Source organism: Mycteria americana, chromosome 26 (genome assembly GCF_035582795.1).
Source record: "Mycteria americana isolate JAX WOST 10 ecotype Jacksonville Zoo and Gardens chromosome 26, USCA_MyAme_1.0, whole genome shotgun sequence".
Lineage (NCBI taxonomy): Eukaryota > Metazoa > Chordata > Aves > Ciconiiformes > Ciconiidae > Mycteria > Mycteria americana.
In genome coordinates, this window is record NC_134390.1 from 1,725,017 (window position 1) to 1,749,662 (window position 24,646).

At 39.9% G+C, this 24,646-nt stretch overlaps 1 protein-coding gene across 2 annotated transcripts in view; it reads left to right on the forward strand.

Annotated features, from left to right (window-relative positions):
- Positions 1-24,646, forward strand: part of DIP2B (disco interacting protein 2 homolog B) — a 70,128-nt gene that overhangs the window by 23,686 nt on the left and 21,796 nt on the right. The window contains exons 2-12 of one of the 2 annotated variants that reach the window (XM_075525551.1): positions 6,263-6,334; positions 13,453-13,596; positions 15,040-15,165; positions 16,902-17,114; positions 19,465-19,608; positions 20,436-20,555; positions 21,168-21,365; positions 21,601-21,692; positions 22,196-22,306; positions 23,790-23,913; positions 24,443-24,552. In XM_075525551.1, the coding sequence (XP_075381666.1) occupies positions 6,263-6,334; positions 13,453-13,596; positions 15,040-15,165; positions 16,902-17,114; positions 19,465-19,608; positions 20,436-20,555; positions 21,168-21,365; positions 21,601-21,692; positions 22,196-22,306; positions 23,790-23,913; positions 24,443-24,552 (1,454 nt within the window). The remainder of the gene's footprint in view (positions 1-6,262; positions 6,335-13,452; positions 13,597-15,039; positions 15,166-16,901; positions 17,115-19,464; positions 19,609-20,435; positions 20,556-21,167; positions 21,366-21,600; positions 21,693-22,195; positions 22,307-23,789; positions 23,914-24,442; positions 24,553-24,646) is intronic. The other variant, XM_075525552.1, reaches the window with a different exon arrangement.

The window sequence follows — 24,646 nt, forward strand, 5'->3', positions numbered from 1 at the left end:
TTCATGTTCTTAATGGGAACAGAATGGTGCTGTTAAAGGGAAACTGCAAAGCACAAACCTGTTCTGTTTGGTTTTCTTACTGTTTGGTTTTTGGGGTGGTTTTTTTTTTTTTTTTGGTGGAGGGGTGACATATGGAGTGAGTAAGGCTTTATTTCTTTCAAGAAACCAGTGACTTTTTTCTGGAAGAGTGTCTAGTTTGCAGACCTTGGTATTGTCTTCAAGGAGGAAACCTGATATACAGCTTCACCAGAAGGAAGGAGGAGGGAATCTTTGAAGCTGCATCGTCATTTGGCCTCAAACAGAAACAGGCAATTGTCTAAACTTGTTTCAAACATAGTTTTTGTGCTGAAGTTATAGCCAAAGAGTGTTACGAGTGCAAGACCATTTAACAGGTAGAGTCTGTTTGAACACACAGCCTTAGAAAAAAGGTTTAAATCTTATCTTTTGGGTTGCTGAAGCCTGGGATTGAGGATATCCTAGCTTTAAGCCTTGGTAAAACCATCGGGGGTGGGGGTGTCTAGAAGTTGCCAATCCTCCAGGAAGTGGAAGAAAGATGATATCTAGCTGCAAAATAAACGAGTGGCGACAACATTTCTTACTGAAGTGCTGAACTGATTGGTTTGATACCTGTTTTCTGCCTAGGCCATAACTGAGACTGTTGTAAGTGCTGAAGTGCATACCTTCCTCATTTTGGATTTCTCAAACATGCCACCTAACACTTCCAAAAACACTTGAAAGACCTTATCTGGAAGTGGCATGCCACAAAAGAACATTCTGGACTTTCAGCTACACTTCTGGGTTTCAGTATCTCCAGTTTGGTGTCTACTTCTGGTCAAGGACCGGAAACCCAAAATCAAGCTCTGCAAAGCCAGGCTTTATGTTGTATTCTGTCAGAGTAAGTTCGAGATGATAAAGCTACAGGGAGACGTTGCCTGTCATATGTGCCTAAAGATCAAGCAGGGGAGTAGGCAAGACAGGCAAAGTCAGGAAGGTCATTTATAGGGGTGAGACCTGAAAAACAGATAATATAATTTATTTCCTTATTGTTGCTATAATGTTGTTACAGTATTTACTGTTAAGTAAAGAGAGAGGCTGTCTGTGTTTGGGGCTAATTTCCAGGATACTCTGTTAACATAAACTGCTAGAAAATCGATGTTTTGGTTTTGTTTTTTTTTTTAAGCATACAAACATTTTTTTAAAAATGCATACGAACTGCTTTCAAATTTGAATCTTTTGCTTGATACAGTCAAGTGTTTGGAGGCTTTGTTGGGGAGATGCTGTGCACTACGTGATCATTTTCCTTAATTTCTCCACTGTAGTAATTATGGTTTTGTTAGACAGTAAATGATTCAGTGTTCTCATTCCATGGGGGGAAGGGGAGCAAGGATGTTGAAAGAGGAGTATTGTTTGAGCGTAGCAGGATTAGCTGGTGTTACCACCTTGCACTGATTGAGCACCACTGTTTCGAATAGATCATCAACTCTAATTGCTAAAAAGCAGCCTGGCGTCACAGGGTGGTGAGACTCCTGAAGTTTCAGGCTCCTCTATTGCATGATTTGAATATAGGTGTAACATCTAGGCTGATCAGTTGTAGTTCACTGGACTTCTGTCTGCTCCGTGTAAGCCCATACCCCTCTGTTTGCTGTCATTGCTGAGTTTGTCTTTTCTCTTGCACTCTCAGTGGTCAGAACATCCAGGTTGGATTTGCATGATGAGGATCAATTCTAATTTCCTCTCAAGAAATTAGGAAAATCATATGAAAAAGGAATCTCAGAATCCATTTTTTGCATTTTTCTAGAGAATTCTGTTTCTCAAATGTACACGTGTTTAATCACAAACAAGCAGGGCCTCTTGGATTTCATCATGGAGTTGTCTGCAGTCAGGATTATTGTCCAGGCATTCCAAGTGAGGAAAAATTGTTGCTCCTTGATTGAACTTGTCTTATTTCTGCAAACCATAAATCTAGAGTTCTTTCCTACTCTGAATCCACAGAAGGGCATCTCTTGTGTATTTGCAAGACCTGCTGTGACTTGAAAAGTAGGATTTCTTTAAATTCTTCTTTTAAAACTGTCGGAAGAGGGAAAAGATTAAATGGGGGGAGGAGGGGGTTGAAAGAGGGGAGCAGTATTGTGATAGATAGCGAGATGAGGAATTACTGAAGCAATGCAATACCAGGGCCGGCCTTCTGCCAGAGAACCTGTTCTGTGAAGCTGGCTGGGGCTGGTCCATCAAATGCTCTGCAAATGAGCAGGAAAACTGAGTTGGTGGCTCTGCAGGAGAAAATTTCTCATGTGTTGGAATGAGGTAACCTTTGTGAGTAGTGCAGGTGGTAGCAGAGCTTTGCATTGCTTGGGATGGAAAAACTATGAGTTTGGGTAGCATAGTGAGGAAAATAGTAGTGTGTGGAGCTGATGAACTGGATTGTGGTGGTGGTGGGCTGTATTCACACTTCAGCCTGCTCTGATGTACTGGTTATCTGTGGAAGGTGGAGACATCGCTGCACCTGAGCTGATGGCTGCCGTCACTGCAGCAGAGGTGTCGAGGAAGGAGAGCCTTCTCCACCGCATCAGTGATCAGCAGCTTAGCTCACTCTCATGAGTCCTTTTAAAATAGAAAATCCCTAAAGATTCCTGACATCACATTTTGAGACACTAGGAAAGATCATGACGTACAAGAATCTTAGTCGTTTATGGCGAAAGGGTCTTGGCCGAAAAGCAACTGAAGCTTTGCTTTCTTTTGACAAGAATCCTGTTTCCTTAGCAGGGCCTCCTCAGCATGTGGAGGCACAACCATGACTAGCTTAGGATATAGATAAATACAGACTACAACTGAACAGAAACAGTTGTAGCTGGGAGAGGGCCAAAAGAATGTCTCAGCAGTAAGTGTTTTTGTTTGTAATTTCTTTCCTAGGTAGGAACAAACACTAGCACCATTTTAAAGCTAAATTGTCAGCTCTCATTTGCTTTGCTAATGCTTTCTTTGTAGTGCTGTCTCTTGCATCTGTGCAGAGAGGGGTTGTGGTTCTTGGGTTGTTTTTTCAGCTAGCTGGAAGAATTTAGCACACCAAATGTCACAAAGTGTTGAATTTATGGAAGCGGGGTTGATGATTTACCAGGTTTATGTAGTAGGAGTGAATGGTTCTTGAGATTGCAGTCCTATTGTCTTGGTTCTCTTCCTGTTGCTGTAATTTGATATTCAGTGAGGAAGTCCGCATTTATGTTCGGATCTAGCCATTTCCATTTCCTGTAGATCAGCAGAAAAGGAATAGGGTGAAAGAAAATTTCTCTCTTAGTGAATCTTTGGTTTCTGTCTCAGTGGATTGATACCAAATTTGGATTATGTATGACCAGAGAGAAGAGGCTTTGTACAATAAATTTGTTCCACTCGTGCAGCGTATTAAAGGCACACTTGCTTCCAAGACTTGAGATGTCAATTTGGGCATAACTATTGTGGTTGTAGTAATCGGATCATAATTGTATTGAGATGACTTTACACCTGTCACCTGTGCCTACACGCAAGCTTTTTTTCTGAGAGCCTTAGCCCCTGTGTCTTGCTGGAGCTTTATTTCAGGTAATTGTATTCTGTTTCTAACCTGCATGGATGGCTATCCTTAAATAAAAACTCTAATTAATCTGTTTCTTCTAACCTTTTCAGTCCCTACTACCTAGTTCCACTTCAGTAGGGCTAGTCTAAAAATTTAAGCATTACGTTTTCTAATCCTGTACGCAGGTGCTTGAGACTGTCAACCTGTTTGTCAAAATAATGGTTGATTTTTTTTTTTTTTTTTTTTTTTAAAAGCAAACTCTACTTGGAAATCCAGCAGTGGGAAGACACAGTGCTGCAGGGAAGTCCCAGGACTTTATCACTTTTTTTTCCTGTTGCTTGAATTTTGCTAGTTGGAACTTTCCTGCTCTTGCCGAATAGCGTTAGGCTTTTTTTTTTTAATTAGCCTATGCTCAGACAATCCTTTTTTCAAGCAATAATGTAAATTATCTGCATCACGTGGTAGTGAAGGTTGCAAATAGTGTTTTGGCCTCAGTTACCTTCTTGTTTTTCAGTAGTGCCTCACCTCAACTTCAAATTGCCAAATGCAAATCTGTGAACCATAAGCCTTGCATTCATGTGAGGATAGGTTCATCTTATTGGTAAGGTATTAGTGTGGAGCAAGTGATTAGAGAGAATTCTTACCTTCCTAGTACATAAAGCAGAATGTGATACTTAAATTGAGAGTGCTGGTATTTGTTCGTAATGTACTGGTATTCCTTAGTCATTCCAACAATTTTCTGTGGCAAATGTTTCATTATATATAGTGTGTAACCACCAATGTCAAGAGTCCAATTAAATCTTGTGGAGAAATTAATCACAAAATAACAAGCTACAAACAAATCTGTGGGTTGGCTTATAAGGCAAAATCCCTCCCCCTTTCTGTGCAGGTTTGTTTTTCCTGAAGTAGCAGTCACCCTGCTCTATTTGCTACCCAAATGAACAATGTGGGGAATTAAAACTGCCTCTCAAAATGGAGAGGCGAATGTCAGAAAAGCCGATGGATTTTGTAGCTCGTGCAGTCAATCAAGATGTTATCCTTTTGGTGTATAGTCTTTGTATAGCTCTTTTTTGAAGGTGTACTTTTCTTACACTGGCAGCATACCTTTCTTGTGAGCTGGATTAATTTAACTGAGCTATGTATTGCAATCAAGCATTAAAATTAATGCTTTGGTTGGCATTTCAGTGCTTCATGGACATTCTAATTTTCAGCTGCTGGATTTGTTTGGACTTGTTGGGGCCTGACTCAAACATAGTGTTAGAGGAGTAAGATAAAATTTTGTGTGCAAATGCACACCCTCCGTTAAGCAGTGTAAGTACCCATTTCAGCTTCAAAACTCTTAGTCTAGGCGTTCCAAGTGACACTGACATTCGATTGTCCAGCACAAAGGAGTGAAGTCCATTCCCTTTCCAAGCATTTCAGTACTGCAGAGTCACCTTTATAACCAAAATGGCCTGCTAGCTGGAATGTTTTAGCAGAGACGCTGGTTGTGTTGGGAGGCTTAGAGCCTAAACCCTTTAATCACCTTCTCTGATGTGGCCCTCCAGATCAGACTGGAAGTGTCTGGCAGAAGGATGCTGTCAGGCAGCAAATACAGTGGCCTGTGCTGCTCAGTGTCTAATACTCTCTTGCCTTGCAATAATCAGGTTCACGGCAAAGAAAACGTGCCGTTTGCGATCACTAATTTCTTGTTGTAATACAAATGTGGGCTTAATTTTAGCTTGAGAAGTAATACCAAATAATTCTGTTTTCTTATTGCTATGTGTTTGATCGCTTCCAATCTTTCGGCCCCAAGAGATAAGAGGTTACAAGTGCAGGTCAGGCTACAGAAAGGCTTGAAATGCTGCAGGGCTTTTTGTTTTAATCCCTTCAAGGTTTCAGTCTTTCTTGTGGTTCTGATGTAATGCGAGAAATTAAAACAAAAGACAGCAGCCAGATGCTACATCTCCAGGATCAGACAGATTAGGGTTTTTTTAAAAAAACGGAAAAGTTTACTAATACTTATTCTCTTCTGGAGTTTTTGTTTCTGTGGAGCTCAAGCATCTGTCTTCTGTATGTTTCTAGCAGTAAGCAAACAGTAGAAATACAGCTACTACCAGGTTAAAAAACCCACAACCCATGAGCTTGCTTTCACTGAATGTCAAATAGACATGATTAAAAGTCTGATTTTCTGGATCATAGTGTGTGCTTGCTGGGCAGTAGTCTAGAAGTTGACTCTGTTCGGCCTTACCTCAGTTTTCAGAGGTGCCCTAACCAGCTCCTGCAGTGGGCTCATTTTATTTGCTAAAAGCTGTTCTCAATTTGATTAGTTTAAGACGAGGCTCTGAATTTGCACTTTCCCTTTGCCCTGTTGTTTGGGAATTATTCCCTTTTGTTAGCCTAAGTTGGCTTTGTGGTTACAGAATATTTTCATGCACTCTGAGTTTCCCTTTTTAGGTTTTCATTGCTTTGATATTCCATTTAGATAGCTGTTCTGATTCAAATTATTGCATTTAAATAGTGTATAGTGTATATGTCTGATCCCAAGGGAAACTACAGAAGTTCTGTAGTATGGAGGCTTTGAAATCATAATGTACTCGCATACATTTGGTTTCAGGTTTTCTTCAGCGTGTGCATTGCTGTGTTCAGGTGAAACCTTCATGTCACTGAAAAGAAAAAGCAGACCTCAAACTGAAAAACGAGGACATGGTTAAATGAGTTTTCTTTCCTTGGTTTTAGGGGACATCACACAAAAGGGGTATGAGAAGAAGAGAGCAAAGCTTCTGGCTCCCTATGTTCCACAAACCCAAGGTAGGTACTTGTTTCAGCTGCCATAAGACTTTTGCATAGCCTTGACATTAAGGGGATCTGTGGAATGGCTGTGGAGTGGAGCACTGGATTTCATTTGCCAACTCTGAACTGTTCTGTTTCATATGTGTTTCCTTAGCTATCTAATAATGACACTGTGGAGGCTACAGGATGCCATGAAGTCATGGGCAGTATTTTCCCTCTCATTTGCTTGTTCGTGTTGAACTCCAGGAATTCCTGGTAGTTCCCGAGCTGTTTGGTGGGTCTCTAGAGTGCTGTGTACTTCAGCACTTTGTAGACCCTGTCTTTTATCTCCCACATACATAAATCACGTCCTACTCCCTTGTCAGCTGAGAACTCAGGGGCTTTGAATCAGTCATGAAGTGTGAGGTCCTCAAGAATCATTCCTGAAGCCTTCTTAAAAATGGTTTAACTGCAGAGTTGGTCTGTACTGTGTCCTTCTTTCAGCCATCTTAATTCCTTGTTGGCGAAACATTAGAGTTTTCATAATTTGTTGGTTTATTTTACCAGAGTAGCTGAATTCACGTACTTCGTTTACATCTGTTTCTTTTGGTTCAAAGATCCTTAGCAGCAGAGCTGATTGTATGTAGGATAATTATATATAATTGTAAACTGAAGGACATGGCTGAAAGTATGCCTAATAATTATTATGGGGATGCTTACCCAAAATAATTGCACCACTGATATGCTGAGATGCTTAACCATTAGAAACTAATGTGTCTGGCTCTTAGCAGTTTGGGGAGTGAATGGGTATGACAGGCAGTCATGACTGGACTTACTGTAATTTACTGAGACTGAACTACTGCCAAAAAAAATCTAAAAAAGAGCGAAGGCTAAAAGCACACATATTGACCATCAGCACTGCATCCGTTGGGGAAAGATCGTGTAGGTTTTTTCTGCTGAAATTACAGCAGTTCACTTCAGGCCATCGCTTGAGGAACATAAAAGGACTCTGCTACTGTCACGTGGTGGCTTATAGACGCTGCACTCCAAAACACTTGATGGTTGCATTCCTGCTCTCCTCCATCCCACTTGTTTCTCAACTTTGTTTTGCTTGCATATTCAACTAAAGCTGGTGCCCATTCTCCTGTCCAAGACTTATTGCCATAGTGGGTGCTTTATACACAAAAGAATAGCGTATTCTCTCAGAGCTAACATACTGAAGGTAGCAAGGCAAGTGAAAATTGGGCTTTAGCCTTCAAATTTGAGATTTTGTTACAAACAACTTTCTGAGTACTGAGGACTGCCTCCCTGAACCAGGATGTGATAGGAATCTCTGAGGACTCGGTTGCTACCTTTGTATCAAATCTGTTTCTGTTATTTAAAGAAACCAAAAAGTAATACACATGACTAATCCCTCTGTATGATCTTTGTAAGTAGGTATTCGTTAAGCAGGTTTTACAGTCTCTCAGTGCAACATGTACACCAGTGGGGATCTTGAGCTTTAGAAGGAAATGTGGGCTCCTTTCGTACGTTCAAGTGCCTTCTTGGCAGACTTGCTTTTGTCCTGGAGTCCGGTGGAGGCTGAAGCTCTACAAGTTGCTTTTCATCTGACGACATGATCTTGTGCCCTTCATGCCTGTCACTTTGCATGCATGTTTGGTTTGTTTCAGAAAACGTTGTTTAATTAGGAGGAAAAAAAAAAGTGTTTGGTGAGACTGTCTGTGGCCCTGCTATTTTAATTGTCATGCTTTTCAAGGCTGCAGAATGAGCTGAAGTTCAGGAAGAGACAGAGGCTGGTAGGAGGTCACCAATTAAGATAGCATTTTGGCTGCCGTTCTGGCTCAGCCCTCCAGCTTTTTATATATCTTATATCCAGCTGCCCCTATATCTGGGAATCTCCTGTTGTAAAAATCCTGTTGCAGTCATGCATGAGGGATTCAGAATCAGGTCACCTTGTTAATGAGAAGAAAATTAATTTAGTCCACAACAACAACAAAAAAATGTTTACTCCTGGCATTTAGTGCATTACATTTCTCAAAGCACCTTCCTGATGTTAGCTAACGTATTGTCTCCATTTCATAGATGTGAAATGAGATGAAGGTAGGTATGATGACATGTCAGGGCGTGTCAGCATTATAATTTGGGAGATTCTTATTGCTAAATTTGTGCTCCATTCCCGTTGCCTCTGGGAGCTTGCCTCATTATTTTAGAGTTAAGGCAACAATGTTAATTACCTAAAGATACATGTTTTCCTGGTGCAGCATCCATTTTTGTAAATGAAACTTACTGAGGTGATGGAGCTGTGATACCAGAGTTGTTGCTCCTCTGTTATGTGCTGGCTGCTGCACAAAAGGCTTTGAAGAAAGTATTTGGAGCAGCTTCCCAGGTTGTGCATGTTAAGTAATGCTGCTGATTTCACTGTTGCCCGAACCAAAACAGGGAGGACAGGCATGCTTATTTCGTGTTACACTACTGACTAACCACCTGCAAAAATACAGAAAGGCCGCCCTGCTGTCATCTCGTCCTTGGTGTCTTTCTGAATGCGTATAACTGTAGCTAAACCATAAGTTCCCTTTCGAAACAGACTGGGGGCTCAGTGCTTTGAGATGTTGCTTTTATTGGAGTCACGCTGACATTTTCAAGTCACCCTCAGAGTCATTTGTGAGGACTGAATATTTTTATGCCCATGTTAAAAGATGCAATACAATGCTATTTTTTGCTATTTTGAAAAACACTTTTTGGATGGACAGATGAACTGCTCTGCTGCTAAGAGATGGTGTAGTAACTTACCACCTCTTGAAACTAGTTTTTGCTGCGGACTACAGGCAAACTTCTGCCTAGGGAAAGAGCTCCTGTCCATATTAGTTGCCGCAAATCTGGAAAAGCATTCACAACTCTTTAGCTCAAACAATGCAGACACAAGAATGCCTTCTGCCAAAATTAGCAGCCCTTGCACATAAGACCGTTGGCAGAGTACGTTTTCTTGCTATTTAAGATAATGCATTCGGTTCCTCTTCTAATGTGTAAAGGAAATTATATTCATTAAGCACTGATTCACTGTCAGAACCCTTTTATGTAACTGCTAGGGTGCTCTTGCTCCTGCTTTCTATTCTCATGATGATGAAAAAAAGAAAAAATTAAAAATTTTAAACAAGCAAAGAGAACGTTGGAGTACTTACTGTTTTTATTGAAAAGGTAAGATGAATGCGATATGGTGGTTTTTGTATTGCAGTACCTCAGGGAAAGGTGTTGGAAGACAGGAGTAATATGCTTGTAAACCTGTTGAGATTTGATAACATTTGAAGCTAACTTAATTGATCTGTGAGTTTTAGCTGTTAATGTATGTTGTGTTGTTTTTTCTGCTTCATGTTATTCATGGATAGCGCAAGGTGGGAACATTATAGATTCTGTTACTTTAGTGTTTCATTTCTTTGAAATCATGGTGCTTTGGAAAAGAAGCATTTCTTCTTTGCTTCCTGAGTGGGCTGTCATATATTTCCTGTCTCAGAAGAGTTCTTCCTGCCACCCTGTGTGGTGTGGGCTGCCAATAAGCCAGCAGAACTCTACTATAAAGTTTTGCCTTTTTTTTTTTTTTTTTTTTTTTCCTCCTTTGCCCCCTCCCCCATCTTTCAGCATCATGTTATTTCAAATGGGAGCTAATGTGGAATAGTAACCAGTGATAAAACAGCTTTGGCTAAACCTGTAAATCATGCACACGCGCTCCAGCTTAGTGTTGTTTAGAGAGTTTCACCCATTTACAAGATCTGACTTGCAGCTACCACAAATGAGGAATTATTTGCTTCCTTATTCAGTCTGAGGGGTATCACAATTTCAAATAAAGCTTATCACTTGACTCTAGGAAATACATTTCTCCAGCTTTGAAATAATATCTAGGACTAAATCAATGGAGCACCTGAATTCTTCCTTCATGTCTTGTACAAGGCAGAATTGAAATCCATCTGCAAAAGTCTCTGAATCTCCTAAATCTGGTGAGTTCTCAGCCTTCTCTGTGCTGGAAGACAGCAGCAATCACACTAAGCTTATGCAGCCATGCCTGCTACTGAGCGAGGCTGTCCCCTGTGTTCTGGAAGAGCTGTTCAGGCTGACTTGTAAACCCTAGATAGCTGAGTTTATTTACATCATTTTTACAGGCATGTAGCTTGAAAAAATCATCTTGTTATGAGGAATAGCCAGTCCAACACTAGCACTTCTGTTCAATTCTGCATGCAAAACAGCAGAATAACAGGTTTGCCTGCTGCTTTTCTTGTCAGATGAATCTAGCACTTACTGTCCTTGTTGTAAATGTAGGATAATGTAAGGATAATGTAAACATTTAAGTGTTGATCATACATGATGCTTATAATGATTCTTTAAAAATCTTTATGAAGAAATCTCTGAATCTCTAAATCATTGACCCTCTTCCTTCAACAAAACACAGGGATCACAGAGCAGTCAATTCTGTTTAAAAACTAAGGACAATTAAAAAATCTACAGCATCCTTCAAAAGCGTATCTGAAATAATTTCTTTTTCATGTCTCTGTAGATTCAGATCCTGCCAGCAGAAACTGCAGCTATAGCAAGATTATTCTAAAGGGAATGCTAAAGAAGTCACCTATCACCTGCCAGGCTTAGTTCACTTATGCTGCTTTGTTGTATAACCATTTGTGATTTACTGTAGCTGTACACTTTTTCCCTCATCTGTGCTTGAATGCTTTGTTAGGCTGCTGTAACATGTTATTATGTCATAGCAAAATATTTAAACAAAGAGCTTCCTCGTGGTGTGTCATGTCACTTACAGACACATTTGATCCCTTTGTAAATGGAATGTCATGTTTGCCTTGTGATGCCCTGCAGAGCAGATGAGATGCTGTTGCAAGACTTATAAGAGAGAACTGAATATGAATTTAATAATTCATTTAAAATAGTGTTAAATCTGCTGCTGACATCTAGTGGGTACTTGAATTTGTAAATACTGGAATGATCAGAAAGCATTAAGCTTTTCTTTGCAGTCTGCGAAGTTGTCTTGTCTTTGGATCGAAATAAAACTCTCTCGTGTTTGATGAAGGCAAATGTATGCTACAAAGATGTTAAACTAGTTACCAATGAATTGCATTCCAGAATGACGGGAAGGGGGCACAAACGCTGATTCTTTTGAGTGTGGGTAAACTGAGATTTTGAGTTGAAAATCTTGCTCTGAAGTCCAGGTCTTCCAATTACCAGATCCTGCACCTAGACCACAGAAGTCTCTTATCCTTTTCCATTCTACTTTTTGTGCTGCTGGCGCCTTTGTACAGGTGATGGTTATGTTTTGATAAGTGAATACAGAACTCTGTGTTATATGTTATGATATCCAAAAAATACCAGTGAAAATGGGGAATAGTTGTTTGTCTCCCTAATATAGTTTGAGAATTTCTGGCTAGCAGGACGTGTTCTTTTTAACTAGAAACAAAGGTTCTAATTTTTTGACATGATAGTTTAAAGAATCATTAATACATAAGCTCAGTAGCTTGCCTCTGTTGGATGTTGATATCGCAAACGGAACTACTAAAAATTTGAGTAAGAGGTGAAAAGTTTTGAAAAGGTTCCCAGGCCAAATAGTAATGCTAGGGGTTAAGAGAGAACTTCTTCCAGGAGTGTGTTGCCCCCGTATTCTTGATTTTTTTCCAAAGCATATAATGCTGGGCTAAGTGGATAGTTAGTTTGCTGTAACATTCAATATTCTGCTCTTTTGGACGTTGGAAGGTATAGGAGATGGTTGAAGACTTCTCTAACTAGTTAGGTGTGATTTGCTGGTATTGTAAGTTCTCTGAGCTTGAGGCACTTGCCTTAAGTTGTTTACCTAAAACCACACACTAAGAAAGTGGTATAACTGGAATTAGACTCCAGGATTTGTGGTTTCCTCTTCATTTCTCTAATCCTTTGGTAGTTTGTGAGAATTCATAAGCGGTGCATATTTAGATGACACAATTGCTCTTCTTTTTGCGTGACTTCAGGTGACAACCGGAAGGTAATTACAGCTATATGACCTTTAGTTTTTAAAAAGTTCCCACTGATGCACCATTCATTTTAGAATTGAAACTCTAGTAGCAACGATTCCTAGTGTTCCTTGCTGAATTATGTAAAATGATAATTTCTTATCAGATTATCTATTTAGCTCCCTGTATTCACGGGAAAAACAAACTTTCCAGGATGATAAAGCCACTCACTTCTTGACATGCTGAAAGGAGCCAGAACCTGGACAACTGGAGGTCTCCTTTGGTTTTGTAATTAATGTGAACAGCAAAGGCTCTTGCTGCTGGTATGTTATTGGTTTTCCTGTCAATAACGTGCACTAGTCGGTGGAACACCGAGTAACAAACCCAGCTTCTCAACATATTTTTCTAAGGGTTTGCTCTCCTTCACAACTCAAACTTAATTTGGGATAATGACTTACTGTCTCAGTCAAACCCCTTTACTCGTTGCGCCCATAGCAGCGGCGTCTACAAGGAGACTGGTGTAAATGCCTATGATTTCTAAAAGCAGTTTACATGTATCATTTTACCACAAGTTAAAGTGCTAATTCTCTTCCATTGTAATGCAATAATGAGAGTATGGTGCAGTCCTGTTCCCACTGGAAACATGGCAAAATAAGGAGCAAACCATACAGATACTAAATCACAAAACAGTGAAGTTCATTGCAGATGGCCCTATTAAGTGTGTGGAAGTGTAGGACATAGCTGCCTTATCTACTATTTAATTTATCAAGATTTATCTGAATCTTATCACTTTCGCTTTTGTATTTTGTAATGAATTGTTTCAAGGTGACTTCGTCTCCCTTTATCACTGATAGGTTCCTTAAATTATGTGAAATTGTGTTTTATGTCACCTGCTTCAGATCTGCTGTAAATTGTCTCTTACTTCAAGTGCCTAACAACCCCTTAAAAAGAAAAAAGGTGGGAAAAACTCTTAAGAGTCAAGTCAAAGAAGGGGCAGGTATATCTTAACTGATTAGGGTATAATTGGACAGATGTATTAATATACTAATTAGATCTACTTCACTACAAAAAAAAAAAGGGGGGGGGGGGGAAATCCTGTAATTATCTGGTAAAAGAGAAAAGTAGGGTCACAAAAGGCTACTTTTATTTCCTGCTCTCAGAGAATTGTGGACTGTTTTCCAGGCGTTGATCCAGCATTACAGAAGGAATCCAGAACTCAGATGCCTGTTCCATCTGCAACTCCAGCCTCAGCATCATCATCCTCATCCTCATCCAAATTTCACCGAGGTCGCTCAGGGGGAGCCAGGGATGAACGCTATCGATCCGGTAAGGGCAGGAGCAGGGCAGGGCAGTTCACCTGGGATTCCGGTTAGTGAGGAATAATGTACTGTATCCTCTCAAGGAGTCAAGCTTATTATTCGTCCACTGATGGAAAGTCTTACCTTGGTGGTTCTGTATAAAGAAACATCAGACTTGTAGGACTGCAGCTGCTGAATCAAAAGGAACGCTAAGTAGAAAAAGCAAATAACTTTTTGCCACCTTGATTTTCTGGTGGAATTTGAATGCAGTTATTCAATGCAAGACATTCACAGAATGGAAAGCCTATTTTAACCATGTCTGTAGGTAACCAGATTCAGTGTAGTGACAGGTAATAATTTGTTCCTGGAATTGGTGATTGCTGTGCATATCTGCTCTACGAGCTTGGAGAATGAGAGCTGGCTTAAAGTACTGCCAAAGAGCAGCAGAAATGGCTGACTAGCACCCTGCTGACTTCCTTCTCCACTTAAGGAAAGGAGAAGGTGGCAGCACCTATTTTTTATTTCTACCTGCTTTTGTTTTTCACTTTGTATTAGCAAGATTTAAGTTTTCTTCTCAACAGGGGTAAATAAAGTATATCAAATACACCTTCTCCAGTAACACTGCTGTCATATGCCACCATTTCATAAAGCATTAGAAAACCCTGTTTTTCTGGGTTTTGGAAAAGCATAATGAAAATACATTAATCTGAGAAATTCATGCAGAGGAGCTCTCCCTTGTCGTAGTAGTTTTTTAATAAGTTGTCTTCTCATCACCGGTGATGTGTCTGTCTTTAAAGAGTTCTGCACGTTTGCAGAGGGATGGGAAGCTTCACGTCCTAGCCTGTTTCAGTTACTAATCAACGTGTATTTACAGCTGCAGTTAGTAACTGTCAAGATTTACATGAAATCTGCATCCCTTCAGGTTTTTGAACATAAGGTTTTTCCTAAATCAGACAACTGGCTCAGAATTTGTCAGTTTATAGACCAGAGTTGCACCTGGGGCTGTATACACTGTTAGCTTATGTGCATATTTTTAATTATGCACAAACATATTTTAGGATAATCTTTGGTTGAGGGGAACAATCTGGTGGGGTTGGGGTTTCTATAAAAGTTGCTGGAGACATAAGAATATAATGACTAATCCAGAAGATTCCAGACTAAAAAAGCTGGCCCTGCTATATAGCTTGCTAACTTTAGAAACCTTTAGTTTCCCTGTTTTTTTGTTTTGTTTGGGGGTGGTTTTTTTGGGTTTTTGGGGTTTTGTTTTTGTGTGGTTTTTTTTTTTTTTTTTAAAAAAAAAAAGGAAATGTTACTCATGAGGTGGCAAAATGTAGTTGTTTGGGAAGGTACTGTAAAATGGAGAGGTGCATAAATACAGACAGCTAGCAGTAGTTGCACATGTGTAAGCCTTGTGTGTTTTCCTTCCTCCTCTACTGTTGCAAAACTGAGTATATGAACTTCCATCTTGCAGATATCCACACAGAAGCAGTTCAAGCAGCACTGGCAAAACACAAAGAACAGAAGATGGCCCTGCCCATGCCAACGAAAAGACGGTCTACATTTGTTCAGTCTCCAGCTGATGCCTGCACTCCCCCAGGTTAGGTTCTTACAGTGTGCGTGTCTGTGTGGATGTTAAGGTACGCATTAGTAACAGTTTCCAAATCAAGAGGCTGCAATTGTCAAAATATTCAAGCTCTTCAGCACATTTGTAGGTAGTCTGTTACTCCTGTAGCTTTCTTGCTAAATTTGAGCAGCTGCTTGTTTTCATGGAGCTGCTGTTAGGGCTGTGAAAATGACTTGTCTTCCAGGAGCTTTTAAAGAATCAATTGGCAAGAGCCGAGCAGGCTTTCTGGACTGAGGCTTCTTCTTTTGCTTCCCTCACACCTATTTCAGTTGCATAATTCATGTTTTGATTTTGGTAAGGTTTAATACTCAACATACAGGAAAAGGATGTGCAGCGATGTACATTTCTGGGCAAGGACCTTGGCAGGGGTCCTGTGGGATTCCATGACTTGCAGGACTTTTCCTTCCTAACCCCTCCCATGTAATGGCTGCAGCAAAATACCTCGGATAACGTGGTGCCTGTTATGGTGCATGTGCATCAGATATTAATAAAGTGCTCTGTTTTCAAGCAGCTGTATGCACTGGCTTAAAGATGAATCTGTCTAATTTGCAGCAGTGACTTTTATGTTGTCTGTCATCGTGCAGAAGCATCACAGTCATTTGGATTGACGAATTCATCTGAATATTATGAATTCATATCTCATTGTGAATTCATATCTCTCGGAAACTGCTCTGCTAGGCCACTTCACTCATACGTATTCTTTTACCTCCTTTTTTCTTCATATTTCCTTTTTTTGTTTCCTTTCTACTGGGAGTTAATGCATGTTCCTGGTGTCTGCTTGCATCTCAGCTTTGTACTAAGTTGTCCAGGACTACAGCACATTGTGAGCTGTGGGTACTACACAAACAAAGGTTGGCGCTTACAGTGTGTCTGGAATCAGTCTTTTTCTTCAGCTTGTAACTGCATTCTACTTTGGCAAGTAGGTAGGACATGATTTAATAGTTTGAAATACAACTAGAGTATAGGCAGGCAATCACTTTGAAGAGCATGTAAATTTTAGGCCAAAGCCTAACTGAATGTTTATATGTAGCACTGTACAACTTAAGATATCAAGTAATGAGTGCTTTCTTCATGATAAATAAATAATTAGTTCCCAGCTTTAGGATAGACAAGGTATCTGTTCTCTCAGAAATGCAGGATGCAGTTCCTTGTTGTAGTTTTCTCTTTTTTTGTTCTGTTTTGGGGTTAGGTTTTTTGTTTGTTTTCTGCAATTGAAAGGGACCCATTTAGAATAACAGACAAAAGCATTTTCTACGTGTGGCCTTGGCACATTTGTTTCCCAGTGCCTGCATTCTGCTTTGTTCCTGTGAATTTTCAGTTTTGACAATGATACTGACCCCTCACTTTCCATTTCAGAATTACTGAAGTTAGGCAATACAGCATCTGATATTATAGAATATGAATGGAAAAGTAATGAGAGATAAGTTAATAAACGCGGAGAACCCAGGGGAAGGATACTTGTCTGAGGAGGTGAATGTTTTGTGTGCTTTAAACAGGGGCAAAACACCAGGGGTAAATGCGTTCGCATTGGAGATGTCTGCTGCTTTAACTTCTGTTTTGGCCAATGTAACCTTGTTTGATACAGCCTGTGAAAAAAAGATCTTCATATTACGAGCCTGTGCCATTGATATGTGAATTGGAAAGAGAGCATGTTCAGTGCAATGTGCTTTTCCCTAAGGAGCTAGATTTTCTTTTCTGCTTCCACACAGACACGTCTTCCGCATCCGAGGATGAGGGGTCGCTAAGGCGCCAAGCTGCTCTTTCTGCTGCATTGCATCAGAGCTTACAGAATGCTGAGTCTTGGATCAACCGATCTATTCAGGGGTCATCCACATCTTCATCAGCATCTTCTACACTTTCCCATGGAGAAGGCAAAGGGACCAGTGGGTCACTAGCTGATGTATTTGCCAATACTCGAATAGGTAGGAGATGGGTATGAACAGAAAAATTGCTTCAAGTTCAGATTGTATTAATAAAGCTGGAGTTGTCCATTGCATAAGGGAAATTCGGATGAAGAGTTTAGTTAGTTTTGCTGGAACTTGCTAGGATTTGTTGGAGTTGCACCATCACGATGTTGTTTTCCTTAAGAATTTCAGAATATTGAGTTGGTTGAAAAAGGGGAAATGGGGAGCAGGAGCTTATTGAAGTAGAAGAGACTCCAGGGCTGATGACAGTATGGACAGGAGCAGTAGGCACAACTTTCTTTCTGTATACTGTGTTGCTTATGTCTACAGCTATTTGAAGCTACTGTGTGGTACAAAGCTACCATATCCAAGTAACATTTGGCATCTGTGTCCTGATGAAAACCACAGGGGTGTCTTTGCCTATTGAGTGGGGGAAATGCTGTGTTTTAACGTTCTCATCTTGCTATAAGCCCTAATGGTTTATTGTTTGCGTTAGATTAAAAAAAAAGAAAAAGAACCAAACCCAGCCATATATGTGAACAAATGAGCACGTCCTTAAAAAAATGGTTCTAGCAGAGTAAAGATTTAGCACAGATCTTTCATGACTAGTCTGAGAAATAATCAGAGCATCCAGGTATTGAGAAGCCGGAGCAAAATCTACAGATCTGGATACCCCAGGCTCAGTTTTTTGAGGCTCTGAGGTGCTCCTTGCTGCTGATGCTTCTGTATGAAATTGCAAAGTTTGTTTTTGCTCTGTGTATGTTTGTCTTTTTTATCTGCTGTTAAGGATATTACTGCATCTTAGGAGGTGTCTGTATTTTGTGTGCTCTCTGCTTTTGCTTAACTGGTTTGGGGCAAGCAGTGCATAGAAGTGCTGGTGTTTTTAACTGTTTCACTGATTTTTTTTTTTTAATTGCTGTTATTTTTGTTTGTTTATTTGCTGGGATGCAAGTTGTTTTCTGAAATGGAAAACTGTGGAAATTGCCCATAAAATGTAGTCAATATAATTAATGTGTCTTTGAAGCAGAGAGGCTGTTTTTAATTGGAGCATACAGAAAGCCACGTTACCTTTTGTAATGAATTAAGGTAATATAGCTTTTTACCTACTATCCAATATAATTGTATTTTATGCAAAAGAGAAGTTTTAAATCTTTGTCAGAATTATATTTGCCATGTTGACACCTAATTTAAATGAATAGGAACTCTCACATGTGCAATTTTATACATCTCTTTGGAGAGAGCAATAAAAAGTCCCACAAATGTTTGAAGTCATACAAAATCTAGGTCCTTCCTAGTGACCTTAGAAGTTCAATACATGAGGAATATTCCTTGCCACGGTATCTCCAAAGGTATGCAGAAATAGATTTTTTTTTTTTTTTTTTTTTTTCTCCTTAGAAAGAGGGGCACAGAGAATCAACCACAAAAACCTTTCTGTGGGAATGATTCAGTATCTGACTTCCTTCAGACTCTTTTTGTGCAAGCCAACATAGTTTCAAAATTGTTGGGTTTTTTCCTTCGTAAGCAAGAGTCGCTGGCTCTACTAAGCTAGAATAGAATATTCTTGCCCTATCAGATGATTGAACCTACTGTGTTGTATAAAGAAATCCCATGTAAGCAAAAATCGCTTATTTAAGAGAAAGTTAATGAGAGAATTACTGAAGTATGCAGAGTTACTTGCGGTTTTGAAGCTTACAAACTCATCTGAAAAGCAGAACAGTGTCTTGCAACTTAAAGCAAAAGTAAGACCCAGCTCGCTCTGTTCATTAGATTTTAAGTTTATTATTTAACTGCTGGACAGGCTCATACTGTTTAGCCACCGAACTGGAAGATATTTAAACCAACATGATTTTTTGCTGATCTGCTTTAGTCAATAGCCTACTGTGTGTTTTGTTTTAGAAAGCCCTTACTGACAAAAAAGTTAAATAGTATAATTCTAGTAAGAGAGATTACTGCATAGGTGATGTAGGGTTTTGTTCTGGGGCTTTGAATATTTCAGAGCTCATGTGGATCTCAAACTTTTTTTTTTTTTTTTTTTTTTTTTTTACAGTAGTGAATGTCAGGAGATTGAGCTTAATTTGAAGGTTAGAAGCCAAGAACAGGAATTCTGTTTTGCTGAACCACTTTCCTGACATGGACAAAGCCACTCATTTTGTGCCTTTGTTTTCTGTTTTCCAGAACACATAATGTGCATCTCCTAGAGCTACTTAATATTTAGGAAGCGGTGTGTTTAGCATTAATAAGAGCTCCCATACATTCAACCCATTAAATTCTTAAGATTGTTGGTAACAGGTAACTAACACTTTGCTTGTTCCATCTGATAATAAAAGGTATGTGTTAACTGCCATCTCAATTTTCTGCCTTTTTTTAGAAAATTTCTCAGTTCCCCCAGATGTCACAGCAACTACCTCCTCTTCCTCAGCACGCCCAGCCGTGATTGACCTTCCTCCTTCAGGGATTGTGAAAGGCATGCACAAGGGATCTAATCGGTCTAGTCTCATGGATACTGCTGATGGTATGGAACCTTTCAGAGTACCCAGAACTTAGAATGGTGTTAAGGAAGGACTTGAGTCACATGATTTATTCTCCCAACTCAAGTTTATCCCATTTAAGCACTTCACAAATTTGAAACCGTTATGGCGTTAGCATTAACACATTCCTGTGCCGCAGTTATGACATTGGCATTAACACATTCCCATGCTGCAGCAATTACATACTATGTACTGAACTGGAGAAAATCATGGCAGAGATAATAGGCTTTTGTCTTCTCTACCACTTTTTAAGAAAAAAATTACAAATGCATAGGTAGGCTAATTGTTTTTAAAAGCTTTTGTCCTAGAATCCCCAAAAGGAAAGGTAAAATGAATGAAATAATGTAATCCTTAACTACAATTAAGCTCCCATGAAGCTGATAATAGTCACTCTAAGCTGGTTGGCATAAACCTTTGTGCAGAGGAGTAGCATGAATGCTTCTGGTCCTGGTGTGTCCTCCCTCTGCTGGCAGTCTTGCACTGCAGTCGATCCATACTGCAGGCAGGTGCAGATCTGTAGGCTGTGCTTTACAGCAAGTACGGTGTGTCAGAGACAGATGGAAATCAGCCTGTGGAAGGGAGTAAACGCTTTAAAAATGAATTTCTATTACTAGCATTTTCTGACCACTGAGTTAATACAGAGCTGATATAACACTTACTAATGTGATCCTGCACTGGCACAGCCTTTAATAATGGAAGCCAGTAGTTGAATGAGTGCACGGACCAGAAGTATCCTCCGGTGGAAGGAGGTAAGATGTAAATGTTAATAAACATGATGAACGTTTTTATTAGACAAAATCTTTCCCTCCAGGTGTTCCTGTGAGTAGTAGAGTCTCCACGAAAATTCAGCAGTTGCTTAACACCTTGAAAAGACCTAAAAGACCACCCCTGAAAGAATTTTTTGTGGATGATTTTGAAGAAATTGTGGAAGGTAATAGCACCAAATAATGTTTTTTATTACTCATTTGTTATAAGTACACAGACATGCGCAGTGCTGAATTTAGTTATGCCATTGTTTTCGAAGTTGACTCCGAGTGATTCGCTATTTGCAGCTAGCAGTAGCCTTTGTCAATAGTCTGATACAAAACCACTGTTTGTGAAGTAATTTACTGTACTGCTGAGCTTTGGGTGGCCTCCTCAACATTAAACTACTTACAATAACTAAAATTTATTAACAGACATATTGAAATGGATTTTTAAAACCCCTTCATTTGCTTAGGCTACTTTAATTCATTTCTCAAAAGGGATTGTCTTTACTGGTAATTTCATTACAGCCTTATTTTGTGAGATTGTTTTTCTTTTCTCCAATTCTGTGTTACTTTCCTCACTGTTGTATTGAATACCTTTTAATAGCACTTTAGGAGAAGACTATGTTCATGATGTTTTGTTTTGTGCAGGCCTTCCTAGGAAATGAAATGTGATAGGGGTTGTTAAAGCTAAACGCGATGAGGAAAAGCATTTGTTTTCAGTGCATCTTTCCAGCTTAACTGTCTGGTAACAACTGGGCAAAGGTGAACTGGAAACATTGTTGGATTTTCTTCAGTTCCACAGCCTGACCCAAATCAGCCCAAGCCAGAGGGACGCCAGATGACACCTGTGAAGGGAGAACCCCTGGGAGTTGTTTGTAACTGGCCTCCTGCCTTAGAAGCAGCACTGCAGCGCTGGGGAACCACACAAGCTAAATGTCCCTGTCTGACAGCACTGGATGTTACAGGAAAACCAGTTTATACCCTCACGTATGGTGAGTTGAGCGCTGCTTCCATTGCTAAACTGCTCTGAAAGAGCAGTAGTGGATAGGACACAGCATTGTTGGTCTTAGTGTGGTTGCAAATACCTTCCTGGGTTTTGAGGGCTTTGTAGACAAAGCAGTGTAACTGAAACAGAGGACGTGACTGTAGACGGTAAAAACAGTCAAGAATTGAAATGTATGCTGGGTTGATTTAGAGTTGTGCTAGTCTCTTTTCTTTGTGTTCTAGGCAAATTGTGGAGCAGAAGTCTCAAGCTGGCCTACACACTGCTTAATAAACTGGGGACCAAAAATGAACCCGTGTTAAAACCTGGAGATAGGGTAATGAGTTTGGGACTGTCTGGTTCTCCCTCTGAAATAAAGAGGGTTTTGGGGGGCTGTAACTTACCACAGACACTATAATCTTATTCTTTTAATAGCGAGACTCTTATCCCAGGGACAGGCTATTTGGGAAAGAAACTTTTGTGATTTTTTTCAGTCCTGCTGGCTGCTCTGTAAGCAACTTCTTGGCTCTGGACTTTGAAATACATCTAAGGAACAGCACTGCACCTCTGAGAGAAATACAGAGTTTTAGATCTCTGTGTTTTGGCTGTGTGTGCATCTTTGTGTGTATGGGCACACAGGGAATGCTGACATTACTGCGTGAGGAACTCGTGCGCATACCAGATATTCTGTGGAAGAAAGAGTGCTTAAAGATGCCCTGTGAAAAATGCTGTGGTAGAATGTGAAATAACACAAAGTTTTCTGACTTTTAGTCCCTATAGATCTGAACTTTGCATTTTTTCCTTGTATTTCAACTAACAAAACTTTTTTGTGAATTGTAGGTAGCCCTTGTTTATCCCAACAATGACCCAGTCATGTTTATGGTGGCGTTTTACGGCTGTCTCCTAGCAGAAGTGATACCAGTGCCTATAGAGGTACCTCTTACCAGAAAGGTAACGTTGATGGAACTCAGAGGAGTGATAGGCTGATGTGGGATGAAAACCAAGTCAGACCATCAACCTCTGAAAGTGTTTCACAGCATCCAGCTGCTGCCTTAGCAGCTCTGTATCAACGCGATGTGCAAGACCTTTGTGAACCTGGAATAGCTGTTTAAAAATGGAAAAACATATTGACCAGAGAGCTGTGCTGAGTAGCTGGAAATGGTCGATTCACCTAAATGCTGTAGGCTTCATTCTGTTATTGCAAATAATTTATATGGTACAGATAATATTGTGAATCTGCCCGATTGTGATCGATGTGAAGGGGATCTCATTTCCAGCCATGCTTAGCATCTTGCCAGTCTTTTGACTTTGCTGGAGACTGAAGGTGCTAAGTATTTCTGAAGACTTCGAGGCACTTTTTGTAAATTGTTTGCTCAACGAAGTCTTTTCTTCACCCTTACCAGAATTTTTGCAATATTGCCATATTATTGCCATGTCAAGAACCATCTAAAACTATAGAATTTTATAAGAGGAAACAAAAGAAACAGGATAATGGCAAACATATGGCAAGAGAGGTGGTAATGAAATGGTAAGCTAGTCTGGTAATACTATGGGAGTCACAGAGCTTTGCTTTCATTTGTCTGCAACGTGACAACTGCTATAGCAACCAAATACAAAATTAAAACTTCTCCCAGTGTTTGCCCAATCAGATTTCTTAGCGAGGTACCTCATGTCAGTGTCTTTATCATTGTGCAATAGAAATTAGTTCCTGGGGAAAGAGAGGCCTTGTTATTTCAGTGTAATTATATGTTTTGCTTTTTTGCCTTATGATTCCTCTTTGAAGCATCTGGGCTTCCATTAATGAAAATAAATGGTGTATGCTCGATGCCTAGATGCTGGGCATGAGCACTTGTTTTCTGTAGATTTCACATCCAATGCATTTTAGTCTTGCCAATGTAATATTCGTTTTATGTATGAAGAGTTCCCTTTGAGAATCACCAAATTTCTCTGCAATCTGTCCCCAGTTACATAATCGTTTCATTTTTGAACAAAATTAATTGAAAAGAGCAGACTTGGTATGCAGAAGATTAAGTAGCCCTTCTGCATTTTTGTGATGGCTTATCATTTTCCTATGGACTTTTATTGGCTTGTAGGTATGTCTCCATTTTCACCCAGCAGGCCTCTGTGCTGGATATATATCGTCTTCCAAAATGTGTTGTTATGTAAGCTTAGAAGCGGTTGTATTCATCCCTGCCAGACAGTGGTTGTCATTTGAGTTTCAAACCATTGCCAGACATTGGATATAGGCGGAGAAGGACAAACCAAAGGAAAGAGCGTTTGTGGGCATAGGTTGTTTCTTCTTTTTCCTCCCCATGTGATCCATAATGTTACCATCCAGTTACCACAGCATTACCAAACCTTGGATTTTGGTAAGGGGAAGTTGACTAATGTCATCTTTAAAGAGGAATTATTTTTTTCCCCCTTCTTCCCTCAGGATGCTGGTGGTCAGCAGATTGGTTTTCTGCTGGGAAGCTGTGGTATTGCTTTGGCCCTCACCACTGAAGTTTGTCTGAAAGGGCTTCCAAAAACCCAGAATGGAGAAATTGTGCAGTTTAAAGGTTAGATCAGTTATCTACTTGCTTTTGATGGTACTTTTGCTATAGCTGAACTGTCTGAAAGTGGTTGTCAGAAGTCTGAATGCATTGGGGGGGGCCAAGTGAGCAACTTTTCTGGTAGCGTCACTTAACTGTGGTAGGTTTTATGCATATGGCGTAGATTGATCCATCTGTCTGACAGAATTGCGTTATTGTTCTGGAAGTCACAATGAATCCACCTTACAAGCCAGGGTTGTCCTCAGATCCCTTCAGTGGCATTTGGCAGGTTCAAAAGCAGTTTTGTTAATGATACAACAAGCTATATTTAGAAATACTGCAGGGATCTTTCCTGAGTAGAGGAAGTGCCTTGTTGCCCACTGAACTCCCTGATGAGAAATAAGATGAACCTTCTGGCTAGTAGCTTGGCTTGGCTTGGTATTTTGCTTGTGTAACTGAACTTGGACAAGTGATGGGGGTTTAGTGTATTCTTGCAGAATATAAATCCCTCAATAAATAAACTGATATTAATATTCTACTTTAATTTTGGCTCTAGGTTGGCCCAGACTCAAATGGGTTGTGACAGATTCAAAATATCTCTCCAAATCTCCTAAGGACTGGCAGCCCAACATCTCAGCTGCAGGAACTGAGCCAGCATATATTGAGGTAAGTAGTGAATGGGGAATAGAAAGTAGTTTCCGTGGGCTGAATTTAAAGTCTAATCACCAGAGAGAGAATACTTTCACCTCACTGCCTTAAA